A 17,349-nucleotide genomic window follows, 5' to 3' on the forward strand; every position below is an offset into this window, starting at 1 on the left:
GCCTTTAGCTCCGCCCCTCCAACTCGGCGTTCAATTTCTTGGATTTCTCGGTCGTGCTTCTGCAGCGCGGCCAAGAGCGAGTCCCAACGATTTCTGGATTCTGCAATAAAGGCATTGATCTTCGAATCCAGCTTGGAAAGCATTTCTGCAAGGCTTGTTACTGTAGGTAAGTCCCCCGCGGCAGCTGTGGACGCCTCTGCTGCAGCTGGAGAGGGTGGGGGAGGGGTTCCTGCTTGCTTGAGAGCTGCGGGCTCCCTTCCCTTTAGTCATTTTTACTTAGGATTAAATTGTTTAAATGTAATATTACACAACCAATTAAATTACACAACTATTATAAATGATTTGGTGAGCTTGGTAGGGGGTGGGTGACCCACTGTACCCAAGTCTTGGGAGGAGCACATAGACTCAGTCTTGCTGGTTCGCCGCCATCTTGGATCCCCCCAGCAGCACTTTCTAAACAAACACCTATTACCAACCAGGACAGCAAATACACAGGTACATCACCAGCTGTGAAGTTCCCTCTTTACTCAGCATTTACTCTGTCAAGGCCCTTAAGAGGTTTCCATGTTTCAACAGGTTTCTATGTTGTCACCTCATTCTCCCACATTCCAGCAAACACAGGCATCGTCTACTCCATTCTCTCCTCCAGAGGATGGTACACACTGACAGAATTACACATACAATTTCATCTCACACATCATTTCCTTTGGCTTTTCTCAACTTGAGAATCTAAAATTAATTTCCTTACCAATTCTTATTTAAAGAAAAATACTTGGGTCTGTGTCTATCCATTTTTAAAAAATATGCGTGGGGATGGGGGGGGTGGGGGGCCGGAGATTGCATCGTATTGAAGCACATCGGTTTCTGAGTGTTGAATATGGTGAACACTGAGAGGATGTTCTCCTTTGTAGAAGAGTCTAGGAATGGAGGACAGTTTCAAAATAAAACCCCTCCCTTTAAGACAGAGTTTAGTTCACTTTCTTCCTCGGGATCATTTCTGTAGAACATGACTGATTTCTGGGATCTCAAGAAGAGGGGGCTGGGGAGGGTTCTAAGAGAAACCTTTAGAATTCTAACTAGACAGGGTAAAGACAGGAAGGATGTTCCCAGTGACCAGGAGGTCACAGTCTAAGGATACAGGGTGGGGCATTTTGGGCTGAGATGAGGAGAGATGTCTTCACCCAGAGAGTGGGGATTTTGTGGAATTCTCCGCCACAGAATGTGGTTGAGGCCAGAACATTGAATAATGTTAAGGAGTTGGACACAATTTCTGGGGCTACAGGATGAAAGGGTATAGGGAGAAAGCAGGAACGGGGACTGAGTTGGATGGTCAGCCATGATCATATGGAATGGTGGAGCAGGCTTGAAGGGCCAAATGGTCTACGCCTGTTTTCTACATTTCCAAAAGGTCCCTGCATTCCTGAAGAAGGGCTTATGCCCGAAACGTCGATTTTCCTGCTCCTCGGATGCTGCCTGGCCTGCTATGTTTTTCCAGCATCACATTTTTCAACCCTGCGCCTGAATGCATACCATTTCCGAATGTATAACCATTATAAGCTCGGCAATGTATCTGAAATGGACTTGATGCTGTTGTCATTAGCACACTCAGAATTTATCTGCAAGTGCTGTTTGACTGAACCACATCAACAAAGCAATGCTCTCTCTTGGGTTTTGTAAGCATGGACTGGAGGAATAAGAACTGTTAGGAACCACTGAAGGAATATGCTGTTCAATTCAACCATCCAGTTGTCAGGACAGACAGCCGACACTCCAGCTCTCCTAACAGCACTGCATTTCATACATGACATTTCTTTTTAAAACAGAGGGCAATTTCCCAGAGTTTTCATCTGAACAGTATTTTAGAAGTAAAGTTTTATTTGAGCTGCACGGCAGGGAGGAAAGCAACTTAATTAGGCAATTCAAGACCTGCCCTCTTCTGATAAGGAGCATCCTGTAGGTTAATGAAGGAGTGGGATTAGCACACACAATTATAATGGCAGCTTTTATAAAATGAAGACTTTGCAAAGAATCAGTTTTAAACCACTCAATTGTTTTCAGTTCAAGTGAAATAAAAATCATAGAATCCCTAGTGTGGAAAGAGGCCATTCAGACCATCTAGTCCACACTGACCCTCTGAAGAGGATCCCATCCCCTACCCCAACCCATTTCCCATGGCTAACCCACCCAGCCTGCACATACTTGGACAATTTAGCATTGCCAACTCACCTGACCTGCACATCTTTGAACTATGGGAGGAAACCAGTGCACCCGGATGAAACACACACACAGACATGGGGAGAATGTGCAAACTCCACACAGTTACCCAAGAGTGGAATCAAACCCAGGTCCCTGGTACTGTGAGGCAGCATTGCTTACCACAGGGTCCCTGTTGCGTTCCTGTGTGATGTTTCTTTTCTCTGAATTGTAAGTTATATAACATTGCTCAACAGCTAATGTCACTAATTGTTATTATCCAAAGCATAGTAAACCATACTGTTATTTATCACCATGGCATTTGAGTACTTTTTAGATAAAGGTGGCAGCAGAGTGGTGTCATCACTGGGCTACTAACACACCAGAGACAGGGGGTTTCGAATCACACCATAGCAGAAAGGTTTAAAAATTAAGTTCAATTAATAAATCTGGAATTAAGAACTAGTCTCAGTAATGTTATCATCACTTGTTGCAAAAAATGCATCTGGTTCACAAAGTCATTGGATAAATATCTGCGGGGGGTGGAATTAAATTGTAGGGGCATGGGAGACTCATGAGATTGTTCATCACAAAGGACAAAGACAGAGGCAATAGGTTGTATTGTCTCTTCCCTTGTCTATTAGACTGTAAATTATATGACCAAGAGATTTAAATGAGTAGGGGGTTAAATTGATCAAGATTAGAGTGGTGCTGGAAAAGCACAGCAGGCCAGACAGCATCCGAGCAGCAGGAAAATCGATGTTTCGGGTAAAAGCCCTTTATCAGGAATGGTCTTATGGCGATTTTCCTGCTCCTCGGATGCTGCCTGACCTGCTGTGCTTTTCCAGCACCACTCTAATCTTGACTCTAACCTCCAGCATCTGCAGTACCCACTTTTGCCAGTTAGTGTCTCGGTATATATTAAGAGGAAGTGGCGGAGGCTGGTACAATTGCAATATTTAAAAGGCACTTGGATGGGTATTTAAATAGAAGGAGTTGGGGGGGATATGGGCTGGGTGCTGGCAGGTGGGACTAGATTGGGTTGAAAGATCTGGTCGGCATGGACGGGTTGGACTGAAGGGTCTGTTTCCAGGCTATACATCTCTAGGACTCTAAGAGATAAGTGTATATCCTCACTACATCCTAACATGTAGACTTCATCTTAACACTGGCCACTTAAAGCATGACACACTTGTGGAAACATGCTACCATTGGTAACAGAAGTTTAATGTCAGCCCAGACACTGATGTGCCTGTGAATATAATATTTCTATGTAAATGAGTGAACTGTTAGAGCTTTCAATAACACACTACCCACATGTTTGTTTTCTGACCCAGTACTTACTGGTTTATTATTTTCTTTGGGACCCAGGAACATGGAAAGGGAAATAAAGGAATGATATTAAACTGCAAGGAATGGGCTCCCCCCTCTGTTGGGTCCACACCGACTACAGTGGGTCAGGAAGGCAGCTGCTATAATCTCTTCAAAGGCTAACGAAAAGCAAACCATCCCCACATCCCAGAATAACACTTAATGCATTAAATCACAGTGCTTGAATCACCAGTTAAAGTGTACCAATTCAAAACTTCCAGCATCTGCATTTTCAAAAGTTAGATTGATGCCCCTATTTGCATTTTTCAACTCGACTTAATATGTACATCCCCCCTGATTGCCAAAGGCTTATTAGCAAAAAAAAAACGCCTGCATCATTCCAGTGAATTTACATTTTTTAATTGAAAAGCATGTCAAGCACTTTATTTTCCACACTGTCAATTAACATAGTAGATTATCCCTGAAAAGGAAAGCAGTCTTTCCCCTCTTCTGTGTTGTTGTTTTCCGAATCCCGATTGAGGTTTGGATCCATTTTTGATGCAGGCTTTGCAGCACTGCGTTCCCATCGTTACACAACAAGCAAACCAGCCACATGGCTGCCACATGTTTGTCCAGCTCTCCCTTCCTCGTACAAGTGGAAATCGTGGCCACAATTTGAAATAAAGTGGGATCTGTTGGAATGTTGCCCTCCTGAGGAGCATGCACACAGACAGAGGAGTAAGTAGCCGTACTTACTGGGCTGCTCTCTCATTGGAGAGAGGTGACTCAGGTGGTTTAACCTGAGGGTCTCCATGCCTCAGGTGAGGGGAGGGGTTAAGGAGAAGAATGCTCAAGGACACCTCAGCTGGTGCGGGAATTGAACCCACACTGTTGGCATCTCTCCAACAGATACATATTCCCTCGTTAATTAAGATGTCACCCATATAATTTGACTGTTTGGGGACCTTGTTAGAGGGGAGATTTCTAGCGAGTAGAACTGACCAGCCAAGTGCCGGCAAATGGGACTAGATTAATTTGGGATATCTCGTGTGCATGGAAGAGTTGGACCGAAGGGTCTGTTTCCGTGCTGTATAACTCTATGACTGGATGGGCCGGGGCTGTTTTCTTTCGAACAGGGGAGATTTGAGAGAGACGGGTACATCCACAAGAGAGGAAAGAATCTCCTCCCTTAGGATGGGGTTCTGTAACAAGGAGATATAAGATTTCAGACACATGGGCATGAGGGATCAAGGGGAATCTTTCAGCCGGAAGGTGGTAGTGATCTGGGTGGTGCTGGAGGTAGAAACCCCTTTACCAAATACATGGGATATCCACCTGAGGTGCCAGTGGCTATAAGGAGTACAGAGCGATAGTGGGATTAGAAGCAAAATATTGCAGACGCTGGAAACCTGAAACAAACACAGAGAAAAGTGGAGAAACTCAGCAGATCTGGCAGCATCTGTGGAGACAGAATCAGTTTTAACATTTTGGACCTGGGATGACTCTTCCTCGGTGAGAAATCACATTACACCAAGTTATTGTCCAACAGGTTCACCTGAACGGGCAGTGCTCTGAAAGCTTGTGATTTCAAATAAACCTGTTGGACTATTACCTGGGTGTCATATGACTTCTGACTTTGTCAGTCCTGATGAAGGGCTTATGTCCGAAACGTCGATTTTCCTGGTCCTCGGATGCTGCCTGACCTGCTGTGCTTTTCCAGCGCCACTCTAACCTAGACTCCTAACTTTGCCCACCCCAGTCCAACACCAGCACCTCCACATCATGTCTTCCCCAGTGAGATGAAGCTGGATAGCGACTTGTTATCCAGTGTGGATATGACGGGCCTTCACCTCTGCTGTAAATCTGAGAGATCCTTGATTTCCATGAAGGCAAATGACGCAGTTAATCATAGACAGACATTTCCTGCAACATGCTGATAAAATGAAGTCAGACCCCAGCAAAAAATTCCAAAAGTAGCCTTTAATTTATATCCGGGCCAGAGGTGTAATGTTTTGATTCTGGTACACAATAAAATAGCCAAAAGCCATCGTCACAATTCTCTCCTGGTTCAAAAGCTCTTCCTTAATGAATGTGCTACCAGCATCTCTCCCACCCCTCCTGGTATTTGGTACAAACCATGTAAAACATTTGTGCTAGTTAAGAATTAGAAAAGAAAAATAGTTGTCATGGTCTATCTAAATTTTCAAACTGGTCAACACCACTTGCTCCAAAAGCATTTCTTCGTCAACACCAATTCCCTTCGTGAAAACAAAATGGTAAAAACATGCAAAAAAGAAAAATCTGAATTGCCCAAAGTTTGTTTTTCTGACAACATGATTTGGAACTGGTCTGTCGAATAAGTCTCTGAACATTATGTACACTTTCTTTTTGTACAACAGATTTTAAAGAAAAAAAAATTAATACCATTTTTCAGCTCGAGGCTGAACTTCAACTCTCATTTTCTTTTGTGGCTTGAGAAAATGGAAGTTTCACAGCACTGTGACGAACATCAGGACCACCTTCTGTAAGTCTCAGCCTGTTTCAAATGTACTGCAGTGCTTTTCAAAATCCGTGGTCTGAAATCTGCTCACTTTCTCCGCTGAAACAAAAGGCGATGTTTAAAAAAAACCCAGGAGATTTGGTGTCTTTAGCATCTTATTTAAACTAAAAGCAGAGAATAGCTCATCATCGTCTAACTGAGTTTCCCCTAAGCCCCTCCACTGTGTTGCCGTTGGAGAGGATCAAGAAAAGAGGATTATCACTTCAAAAATGTCACAGGTACTTTTAAAGCGTGTAACATAAATCTAATGATTCTGGAGATCAAAAAAGTGTACAAAAAGGCACAAAATCCCAGTGCTTCTGTACTTTGAGATTCAAGTGTAACAGAGCTCTTATCAATATTTCCTTTAAAACAGTGTCAGTTTACCGATAACTTCACTCACGCAAGTAGTTTGCAGCCTGTACTGAACGTGCGTTTTAACCAGTTGACTAACATGTAAAAGCCTAGCTCTTTTTTTCATGTGTGTGTATGTGTGTGTGTGTGTGTTGCTGGAAATAAATCGGTCAGAAGTTCTTAAAAAGTCTGCAAACATTCCCACTTGCGCTGGAAAGAAGAGAGTTCCTAGCAGTCACTGCCACCACCGTACATATCTGCCAGCTTCTTAAACCTCGGGCCCCAGTCATTCAGATAGTCGTAGTCCTGGTCTCCGCCAGAACTTGTGGAGTTGAGCGAACTCAAAGATCCTGCCGTGGAGCCGCTGCCCTCGTAGTCGAACACCAACAGTGAGTCGTAAGGGGGTGCTGTGGGATCGTTGTCTGCGGCCTTCAGCCCCTGAAATTTGTAAGATTTTCGTAAACAAAATGGAAACAATTACGAAAAGCTGCTGTTTAATATTGAAATGGTGGGTGAGCAAATTTTAAGTGCAACTTCAGTGGCACTGTTCCCTGCAGGCTTTTGATATTTTCACAATTTATGTACAACAGCTCAGTGGCCAACACTCCCTCGCACATAGTCAGTGACTCTCAGAAATGTACAGCACACAGATACAGATCCTTTGGTCCAACTCGTCCATGCCGATCAGATATCCTAAATTAACCTAGTCCCATTTGACAGCACTTGGCCTATATCCCTCTAAATCCCTCCTATTCATATACCCATCCAGATGCCTTTTAAATGTGGCAATTGTACCAGCCTCCACCACATCCTCTGGCAGCTCATTCCATACACGTACCACCCTCTGCGTGAAAAAGTTGCCCCTTAGGTCTCTTTTATATTTTTCCCCTCTCACCCTAAACCTATGCCCTCTAGTTCTGAACTCCCTGACCCCAGGGTAAAGACTGTGTCTACTTACCCTATCCATGCCCCTGATTATTTTATAAACCTCTACAAGGTCACCCCTCAGCCTTTGACGCTCCAAGGAAAACAGCCCCAGCCTGTTCAGCTTCTCCCTGTAGTTCAAACCCTCCAACCCTGGCAACATCCTTGTAAATCTTTTCTGAACCCTTTCAAGTTTCACAACATTAGGATGGCAGATTTCACTCCCCAGAGGACATCAGTGACCCAGATGGGTTTTTATGGCAATCAGTAGTGTTTATGGACCAGACCAAACGCTCTGAACATGTTAAGATGATACCCTTCAAGTTGTGATCTCTTTCCATGACGATGTAGTGGGTTAGGTATAACATCAAAAGTCTTTTGAAGTCCTCACTGGGAGCAAACACGATTCCGTTTTGCATCTTTCTATCTTTGCTACTGTTAAACGACTTTGGTTCATTGACACAAGGTAACATTCCAAAGCTGACAGAACACCGTTCAGATTTGCTCACCCAAGGTCTAAAGGAACAACAACGTCAAGTTCTCATGGGGACTCTACACTGATGGTGTCACACTCCGTATCTCAGGAGAATGTAGACAGACTGGTGGGGAAAACAGGCACGTGGCAGACAGAACACAATGCAACAAAACATCTCACTAGCACGTGAGGCGACGTGGGAATACATTTTACTTTTTTTTAAATCAGGTTGAGTGGTCAGGGAGTGATTTCAGATTCAGCAATAATTTTCAAAAAGGAAAGTGGATAAATATTTGAAGGGATGGGGCAGGAAAATCAGCCAAGTGGAACAACCCTCAGAGAATCAAGCTTTAGAGAGGATGCTGCCCGGACTGGAGGGCATATCTTATGAAGAAAGGTTGAGGGAGCTAGGGCTTTTCTCATTGGAGTGAAGAAGGATGAGAGGTGACTTGATAGAGGTGTACAAGATGTTGAAAGGAATAGATAGAGTGAATAGCCAGAGATGTTTTCCCATGGCTGAAATGTCTATTACGAGGGGGCATAATTTTGAAAGGTGGTTGGAGGAAGGTTATTTTGATTAGATTCCCTACAGTGTGGAAACAGGCCCTTTGGCCCAACCAGTTCACACCGACCCTCCGAAGAGTAACCCATCCAGACCCATTTCCTTCTGACTAATGCCCTTAACACTAGGGCAATTTAGCATGGCCAATTCACCTGACCTGCACATCTTTGGACTGTGGGAGGAAACCCACACAGACACTGGGAGAATGTGCAAACTCCACACAGACAGTCGCCCGAGGCTGGAATCAAACCTGGGACCCTGGTGCTGTGAGGCAGCAGTGCTAACCACTGAGCCACCGTGCTGCCCCATAAATGGGGAGATGTCAGAGGTAGGTGTGTGGAATGCACTGCCAGCAGTGGCAGTGAGTCAGAGACATTGCGGACATTTCAGTGACTCTTGGGACAGGCACATGGATGATAGTACAATGAAAGGTATGTAGGTTAGTACAATCTTAGAGTAGGATAAAAGGCCAGCACAACACAGAGGGCCGAAGGGCCTGAATTGTGTTGTACTGTTCAATGTGCAGTCAGCAGGCCGAATGGCCCTTTTGTACATGGGATGAGAGTGCCTATTGCCCATCCCTAAACACCCTGGAGAAGGGTGGAAGGGAGCTGCCTGCTTTGACCATGTTTATGGACCAGTCCAAACCTCCTCAATGTTAAGAAGATAGCCTAAACCCCAACCTTTTCTTATTTTAAAGACAAGTGTCAGGAGTTGCATTCTAAATGCAATTCGATTGGTCAAACTTGAAGCCAAACACACTTCATTCATACTCTGTGGTTAAAATACAAACAAAAGGAAGGAGGAACGGGAATAATTAACTCACCTGGAAAACTTAACAGGATAATAGATTATTTAACTACTAAACAGTAACTGTTCCAGTGTAGTAACTTCCAAAAACACACTTCCAAAGGCAAATTCAGTAAAGTAGATAGCCTCACAGGCAATTCTTTAGTCCAGGTAGAAAAACCAAGAGAAATCTCAGAGAGAGTGAGAGCAGTGGGGAGAGATGTACTGCAGCTTCCAAACCCAGCTTCAAGCCCCCAGCAACTGCACCTGAAAAGCTAAAACTAAAAATCCTGGTTCTGGTGGAGCTGTCCTCAGCCGTTCAGGCTGCTTCTATTGTTCCAACCTTAGGGGGGAAAACCCCCCAAGGTGCCTCAAGCTGTATATTTAAGGGCTTTCAATAGACAGCTCTGTACTTCTGCCTTAAAACCTCTCTTCAAAAAAAAATCCAGCGCTACATATACCTCTGAAAGCCATAGCATTGTCCACAACAGTAGCCAACTGCTCATCATTTGGTCAGCTCCTTGCAAATTTTTATTGAATTCAAATTTTAAAATCTGTCATGGGATTTGAAGCCATGACCTCAGGATATTTATCTGTTTCTGCATTATCACTACGCCACTATCTCCATCGCCCTCCCCTCAGTGTCATATTTTATTTTATCGTGCTCCTGTGAAGCACCTTGGGATATTTTACTAAGTTAAAACGTTCAAGATGAAGAGGTTATTATAAAGGTGCAATGATAACAGATTATTATTGTTCTTCCTGTATAGATGACTCTGGTTTTTGTTCCTGTCAACAGGTCTGAACAGTTTCTCTACATTTGGCTCAGTGGTTAGCACTGCTGCCTCACAGCACCAGGGACCTGGGATCAATTCCATCCTCAGGCACATTCTCCCTATTTGGGTTTCCTTTCAGTACTCCGGTTTCCTCCCACAATCCAACGATGCGCAGGTTAGGGTAGATTGGCCATGAGGAATTCCCATAGTGTCCAGGGATGTACAGGCTAGGTGGGTTAGCCATGTGAAATACAGGGTTACTCGGATAGGGTTTGGGTCGGGCTGCGATGCTCTTTGGAGGGTCGTTGTGGATTTGATGGGCTGAATAGCCTGTTTCCACACTGTAGGGATTCTATGATCCATCTTTCTGACTTTAAGGACATCCTGTTAAGCCTAGCCCTCAGTCTCCAACTGTACTCTGAGGCATCCCTGCGAGGGACAATCACTTGGTGCTAAACAAAGATGAGGCCAGAATGTTCTCCAGTGCCTCAGGGTTTAGATAGGGTTGACCATGAGAACCTTTTTCCATGTATGGAGTCAGCTATTACGAGGGGGCATAGCTTTAAATTAAGGGGTGGTAGGTATAGGACAGATGTTAGGGGTAGGTTCTTTACTCAGCGAGTCGAGAGTTCATGGAATGCCCTGCCAGTAGCAGTGGTGGACTCTCCCTCTTTATGGGCATTTAAACGGGCATTGGATAGGCATATGGAGGATAGTGGGCTAGTGTAGGTTAGGTGGGCTTGGATCGGCGCAACATCGAGGGCCAAAGGGCCTGTACTGCGCTGTATTCTTCTATGTTCTTCTATGTTCTAGTATCCCTTTTATGGGATGGCAAGACTGATGTATGAAGATAGTCTGAACTAATTAGATTGGATTACAGTATGGAAACAGCTCTTTGGCCCAACGAGTCCACACCTATCCTCTGAAGAGTAACCCACCCAGACCCATTTCCCTACCCTACATCTATCCCTGACCAAACCACTTAACACTATGGGCTACTTAGTGTGGCCTAACCTGCACATCTTTGGACTGAGAGAGGAAACCGGAGCACCTGGAGGAAACCCACGCAGGCACAGGGAGAACGTGCAAACTTCACACAGACAGTTGCCCGAGGCTGGAATCGAACCCGGGTCCCTGGCACTGTGAGGCAGCAGTGCTAACCACTGACCCATTGTGCCACCCGAAGCACAATATTCACTGGGGTTTAGAAGAATGAGGGTGGGGGGGGGGGGGTGTCTCGGAAAAACCTATAAAATTCTAACCGGACGAGACAGGGTAAAAACAGGAAGGATGTTTCCGGGGAGTCCAGAGGCGGAAGGGGGGGTCACAGTCTAAGGATGCGGGGTGGGCCATTTCAGACCGAGATGGGGAGAAATGTCTTCACCCAGAGAGTGGGGAGCCTGTGGGATTCTCTACCACAGGAAGTGGTTGAGACCGAAACACTGAATGTTTTCAAGGAGCTCTGAGGGCTAAAGGGATCAAAGGGTCTGGAGGCAGGGGAGTGATCTGGACATCTCTTCTTTTATTTTTGCCTCTGTTTTCAATCCTCCCTTTTGTATACTCAGATGATGCTGGAGAATGGCGACCTTATACACTTTTGACTGTATTCCTGCACTCGGGTACACGTGACAATAAAATCTGAAGACCAGCAGCATTCACAGGACTCCATGCATGGTCAGATTTACTAAGACCACCCAGGAACAAAATCTGTACGAACTTGGGGAATAATGTAACTGATGCCACAAGAAAAATAGAATCAAACCCATTAGCAGGTTCTAAGAAAGGCGTACATACCTGAGACACAGGCTAGATTCTGCTTCAGCATTTACAGGAATATTTTATTTTGCTTTGGGACACCTAGACTTTCTATACTCATTCTGAACAATGGGAGAGGTTTCAGTTCCATAGTGAACAACAAAGTGAACACTAGAATCATCAAAAAGCTCTGAGACGGTGGCATTGATTTGAAGTCCCAGCTGAATAACAAGTGGCAGAAGGCAGGCCCAGAGGTAATGGGATCAAAGCTCGGGGACCCTGGCTTTCTCAAGTTCAAAAGTAACCAGATAGCAACCTCTGAACTCTACAGGATATTCTTAATGTCAAGGATACAAAGGTGAAAAAGCTAAAACAGGATAATGGACAAAGAACATCAGTGACAGTGCAGGCAACAATCAATCAATCAGAGCAAGAGGCCATTCAGCCCAGAACCTGTACTGGCTCTTTTCAAATTAATTTAGTTAGTCCTTCTCCACATATTCCAAAGTCCTTTCCTCCTTAAAGTATGGACCCTATTCCCTTTTGTAGGCTACAATTTCCATGGCCTAGTAATCCAGAGGCAGTTGCTAATACTCCAGTGACACAGATTCAAATCCCACCTTGGCTCCATTTTGGAATTTAAATTTAATTGGTAAATTCTGGAACTGCAAGCAGGGAAATCTGCCAAATTAGCAGGTCTGGTTTACACGTGACTCCAGACCCACAGCAATGTGGTTGCCTCTCAACTGCCCTCTGATATGGCTGAGCGAGATGCTCAGTTCAGGGGCAATTAGGGAAGGGCAACAGATTTTGGCCTCGCTGGCGACATCCACATCTCGTGAAAGAATGAAAAGAACAGCATCTGGAAGGTATCTCTCACTCTCACAGACAGTGTGGCCCTAATCCTAACCACTTCCGGTTCCACACAGAATGGTTCTCACCATGTTTCGTGACTCTTTTGCAGTCATCCCTGAAAACCTCAAATCTGTTGCCTTTGGCTACCAGGTTCGTCAGCCACTGGAAACAGCTGTTGTCCATTTATCCCTAAAAATAAATACTTACGTCTCTACTCATAAGGAGAATAACTGAAAAGAATATAGCTGTGCAGGGCTCATCAACACGTATATGGTACAAATTACTGGTTAGAGCCCAACTGCAGGCATCAGAACATTCTCACCCTTCCACAGCGTGTGGGTGTTGCCAGCAAAGCCTCACTTTGCTCCTGAACTGAGCACCTCACTAGGGCCCATTTCAGATACAACCATATTGCTGTGGGATCTGGAGTCACGCCCAGGCCAGGCTCGACAACAGATTGCCTTCCTGCATACACATTTACTGAACCAGATGGATTTCAGGTGGCAATTGACAGTAGTTATGTTATCCTATAAAGCCAGCTACTTGCCTATTGAAGTCATATTTTTTTCTGACAGTCAACAGTTCCATGGCTGGCTTTTAATTCCATTATTACTGAAGTTAAATTTCTCTACCTGCCACGGAAGGATTTGAACTGATGCCCCCAGAACATTAGCCTGGGTCCCTGGATTACTAGCCCTGCGACATGGGTGCAATGGGCTGAAAATTGGGTGATGGGGCCTTGCAGATTTGTATAGCTTTTGGTCCACTGTGACAGTCAGTCAGTCCTGGCTCTCACACTTCAAAGCAGGAGTGAAAACCTTACCTACAATGACGTGACAAAAGCGAGGAGTCAAGGAGACATTGCATTAGCAACAACAAAGTCCAAAGGGGGACACATCAGTGATCCTGACTCAGCCAGCTCGAGAGCCACAGAGCAGGGAAACAGACCCTTCGGCCCAACCAGACCATGCCGACCACACACTCCAACTAAACTACTCCCACCTGCCTGCTCCTGGCCCATATTGCCCCAAACCTTTCCCATTCATGAACTTATCTAAATGCCTTTTAAGCATTGTAGTTGTACCTGCACCCACCACTTCCTCTGGCAGTTCATTCCACACAGGAATGAGTGTGGAAACATTCTCCCTCAGGTCTTTTTTAAAACCTTCTCCTCTCACTTTAAAAATATGCCCACCAGTTTTGAACTCCATCACTCACTCTTGGGAGAAGGCCTGCTTCATTTACCTTAGCTACGCCCTTTTTGATTTTACAAAACTCTAAAATGTCACCTCCTACGCTCCAGTGAAAGATATCCCAGTCTTCCCAGTTGATTTTTAGATGTCAGACTCACAGAGTACGGAAACAGACCCTTCGGTCTAACTTGCTCATGCCAACCAGGTTTCCTAAACTAAACTAGTACCACTAGTTTGGCCCATACCTCTCTAAATCTTTCCTCTTCATCTATCTATCCAAACATCTTTTAAATGTTCCTAACGACAGTGACTGCAGGAAATAAGAGGCCATTTAGCCCTTTGAGCCTGTTCCAGCAGTCGTTACGATCATGGCTGATCGTCCAACTCAGGCCCCAGTTCCTGCTTTCTCCTCCAGACCCTTTGATTTCTTTAGTCCTAAGAACTATATCTAACTCCTTCTCGAAAACATTCAATGTTTTGACCTCAACCACCTTCTGTGCCAGAGAATCCCACAGGCTCCCCACTCTCTGGGTGGAGACATTTCTCCTCACCTCAGTCCAAAATGGCCCACCCTGTATCCTTAGACTGTGACCCCCTGATTCTGTACGTCTGAGTCATCGGGAACACCTGGCCTGTCTTTACCCTGTCTAGTCCTGCAATAGAGGCTTCCACATGTTCATCGCTCACTGGGTAAAGTAAAATATACTTTTCAATACCTTAAAAAGATTTAGTTGATTGCAAAACATTTGGAAACCACCCTGAGGTACAAATGCTGCTCTTTTCTCCTGTCGGTTGTACAAAGATGACAAACTACAGCAGGAGAAAAGTTGTTTAGACACAGTATCTCACTTTCTTTTCCCTTCTTTCATTATGCTCTCATGATTGCTGTGAATGTTCCATTGAATCAGACATGTGGGAACCAGCTCCCTCTTGATGAAGCTGTTCATTATGGAACTCTCAGAACTCCATTTGTTCAACGCTGTGATTTAAAATTAATATCAAATGCTGACTGATAAATTGTCTGCCTTTCAGCATATTTTCAGGACTGCACCATGGCAATTTCTATGCTTCACACTCTCTGTACGCAGGACTTTGGAAATGTGTTGTCATAATTATTCTGCTTCAATTATTAAAGTGGAAAATTGGCTATTTTCCACTCGGTGTCTCACAACAAGCCAATGCGTCACATTCAGGTCAAATAAACACAATCTCTGCTGCATAAGCAAGGAGTGTAGTGCACAGAGGCAAATTATTATCAAACTCTGAAGCTCAAGCAGACAAATTGGAATAGCCACTCAGATTTTAATTTTTCAATTTGTTAGTTGTCCAAAGGGAGTCACGTGCAGCAATTTATACATATTTTAAGATCATTTATTTTTGAGCTTGTATTTTTGATTTCAAACTAGTGGCATAAGGGTTTTCTGCATCTAAACATCTGCTTTGCTGGAGCCACAATGATTTCTTTTAAAACAGTTTGAGAGAGATAGCCTTCAAGAACTAATAGACTTTAGTCTAGCTCGGGAGAATTAATGAGCAAAATCAATTACACAGTTTTCCGATGCAAGGTTCTGGACTTTTTAAGTTTAAGGGAAACATCCAATATTGTGGGGCAAATCTGTAGGACACTTGGCTGAAACTACATGTGTAAACCAATTGCTCAAGTAAGGGAGAGCCAAGTTAGATTTATTAAAAATATGCTACATCATTATATGGAGTTTAGCAATAATTATAGACTAGAAGTGCTTGAGCAAATCCCTGAAGGGGTTATTTGAAACTGAGCAAGTTTAAGCTCCAATAAAACACCATTGGGTTTTTTCAGGTTGGGAGCTGAAGCTAATTAAATTTAGCACTACAGAGGGGATGGAAAAGGAGATTCTCGCTATTACAAGTACCGTAAGGGGATGTTTTGGGATCTGGAAAGGAGTATTTTTTGGAATATGTAAAGGAGTTATTTGGTTTACGGGGATTAAACATTTCCCCTTGATCTTTTACATTTGTGTTAGATGTAAGTAGCTTGGTTTAATCTATTCTATATTCATTGCTTTTACATTACAAATTCTTGTTTTATTATTAAAATCAAACCTGCAGCATTGCATGCTTGTATTTCAATGAGACACAACTCATTAAAACCAAAACGAAAAACACCCCCAAAAAACGATCTATCAAGGCACAATCTAGTGTGGGATCTAAGATATCCAGCAGAAACATCAGCCAGGATCATAACAATACACAAGCTCACACTATCTTTTAAATTCTATGAATGAAACGTCTTTATATAAAAAAATCGTTACATGCAAGACTAATTATTCTACGTTAAACCCTTGCCAAGCATCACTCAGTTGGTGAGAAAGTACAAAGCATCCACTGGAGAAGCATCTTCACTTGTATTTTATTAGAAGAACTCTCTCCGGTCATAGAAATCTTCATTAATGAAAAAAGGTCAAGTCTTTTGTGAAATCCAAAAACGATTTAAAAGGGATTTCTTTTTCCAACTGCAACAGCTCAATTTGCAATCAATTGCTAATGCTAAATTAACACACCGAAATGTTAATCCATACTTGTAAGTAACTGACAAACTGGGATTAGGCATTTCATTGCATTTCCAGCACTGGGCAAGTCTATTCAGCTCAGCTGGCTTGTGAGAGTGGGTCCACTCCCAGTCACCATATCCTTCTAATCCATTCTCCCCTGTGTGTTTCTCTACCTGCCCCCAGTGGTTCCACTGGGTACTGCAGCAAATGCAGACAGGCCTAACCCCACCCTCTGGCCAGGCTCCCCATCCCCAGCGGGCAAAATGGTGCAAGATCGATGAGGTGAACACTGAGGCATACGACTGCCTTCAAGTCAGCATCTGAATAAAAGACCTGGGAGCAGAATTAGGCCATTCGGCCCATTAGAACTATTCCACCTTTCGATCATGGCCGCTATGTTTTTGAACCCCATTCTCCTGCCTTCTATCCGTCCTGATGAAGGGCTTTTGCCCGAAACGTCGATTTCAAAGCTCCTTGGATGCTGCCTGACCTGCTGTACTCTTCCAGCACCACTAATCAAGAACTTATCTCAGTCTCAGCGACTTGGCATCCACAATCCTCTATGGCAGTGAGTTCCACAGAGTCACCACCCTCTGGCTGAAGAAATTCCTCATCTCAGTTCCAGAGGGTGGTTCCTTCCCTCTGAGGCTGTGCCCTCAGGTCCTAGTCTCTCCTAGAAATGACATCTCCACCTGAAATGCACCTGTCACAGTCACTCGAGTTCCATGTTCTCATCATCCTCTGAGTTTAGAAACTCCGTCTGAGGTCCTGACTCAAGTTTCGGGGCAGTTCCTTAATGACCCAGAGGCCACAGGATAGCTCCAGCACAACAGTCATCACCTCCAGCTCAGGAATGGGTTTAATCAGACACGTGCAGCCACAGTTATAGATGGAGCAATAAACTGCATTTACGCAGCGCCTTCATTGCTGCACCATGTTCCCCCAATATGCTTCAGAGGAGCATTCTTAAATAAAATTCGACAGGGAGCCACATGGTGGGATGAGGGTGCGGGTTCGTGGGGTGGGGAGGGGGAAGAGGAGGAATAGTTGGTAGGGGACGAGGAGTTAAGCAGCAGGGGGAGAAGATGAGCG

The 17,349-nt window shown here is 44.3% G+C and overlaps 1 protein-coding gene across 1 annotated transcript in view; it reads right to left on the bottom strand.

The window, feature by feature from the left end:
* Positions 1–5,465: 5,465 nt before the first annotated feature.
* Positions 5,466–17,349, bottom strand: part of LOC122548761 (cadherin-2-like) — a 213,236-nt gene continuing 201,352 nt past the window's right edge. The window contains exon 15 of the mRNA XM_043687528.1: positions 5,466–6,867. Coding sequence (XP_043543463.1) covers positions 6,626–6,867 — 242 coding nt within the window. The 3' untranslated portion in view covers positions 5,466–6,625. The remainder of the gene's footprint in view (positions 6,868–17,349) is intronic.

Source organism: Chiloscyllium plagiosum, chromosome 4 (assembly GCF_004010195.1).
Source record: "Chiloscyllium plagiosum isolate BGI_BamShark_2017 chromosome 4, ASM401019v2, whole genome shotgun sequence".
NCBI lineage: Eukaryota > Metazoa > Chordata > Chondrichthyes > Orectolobiformes > Hemiscylliidae > Chiloscyllium > Chiloscyllium plagiosum.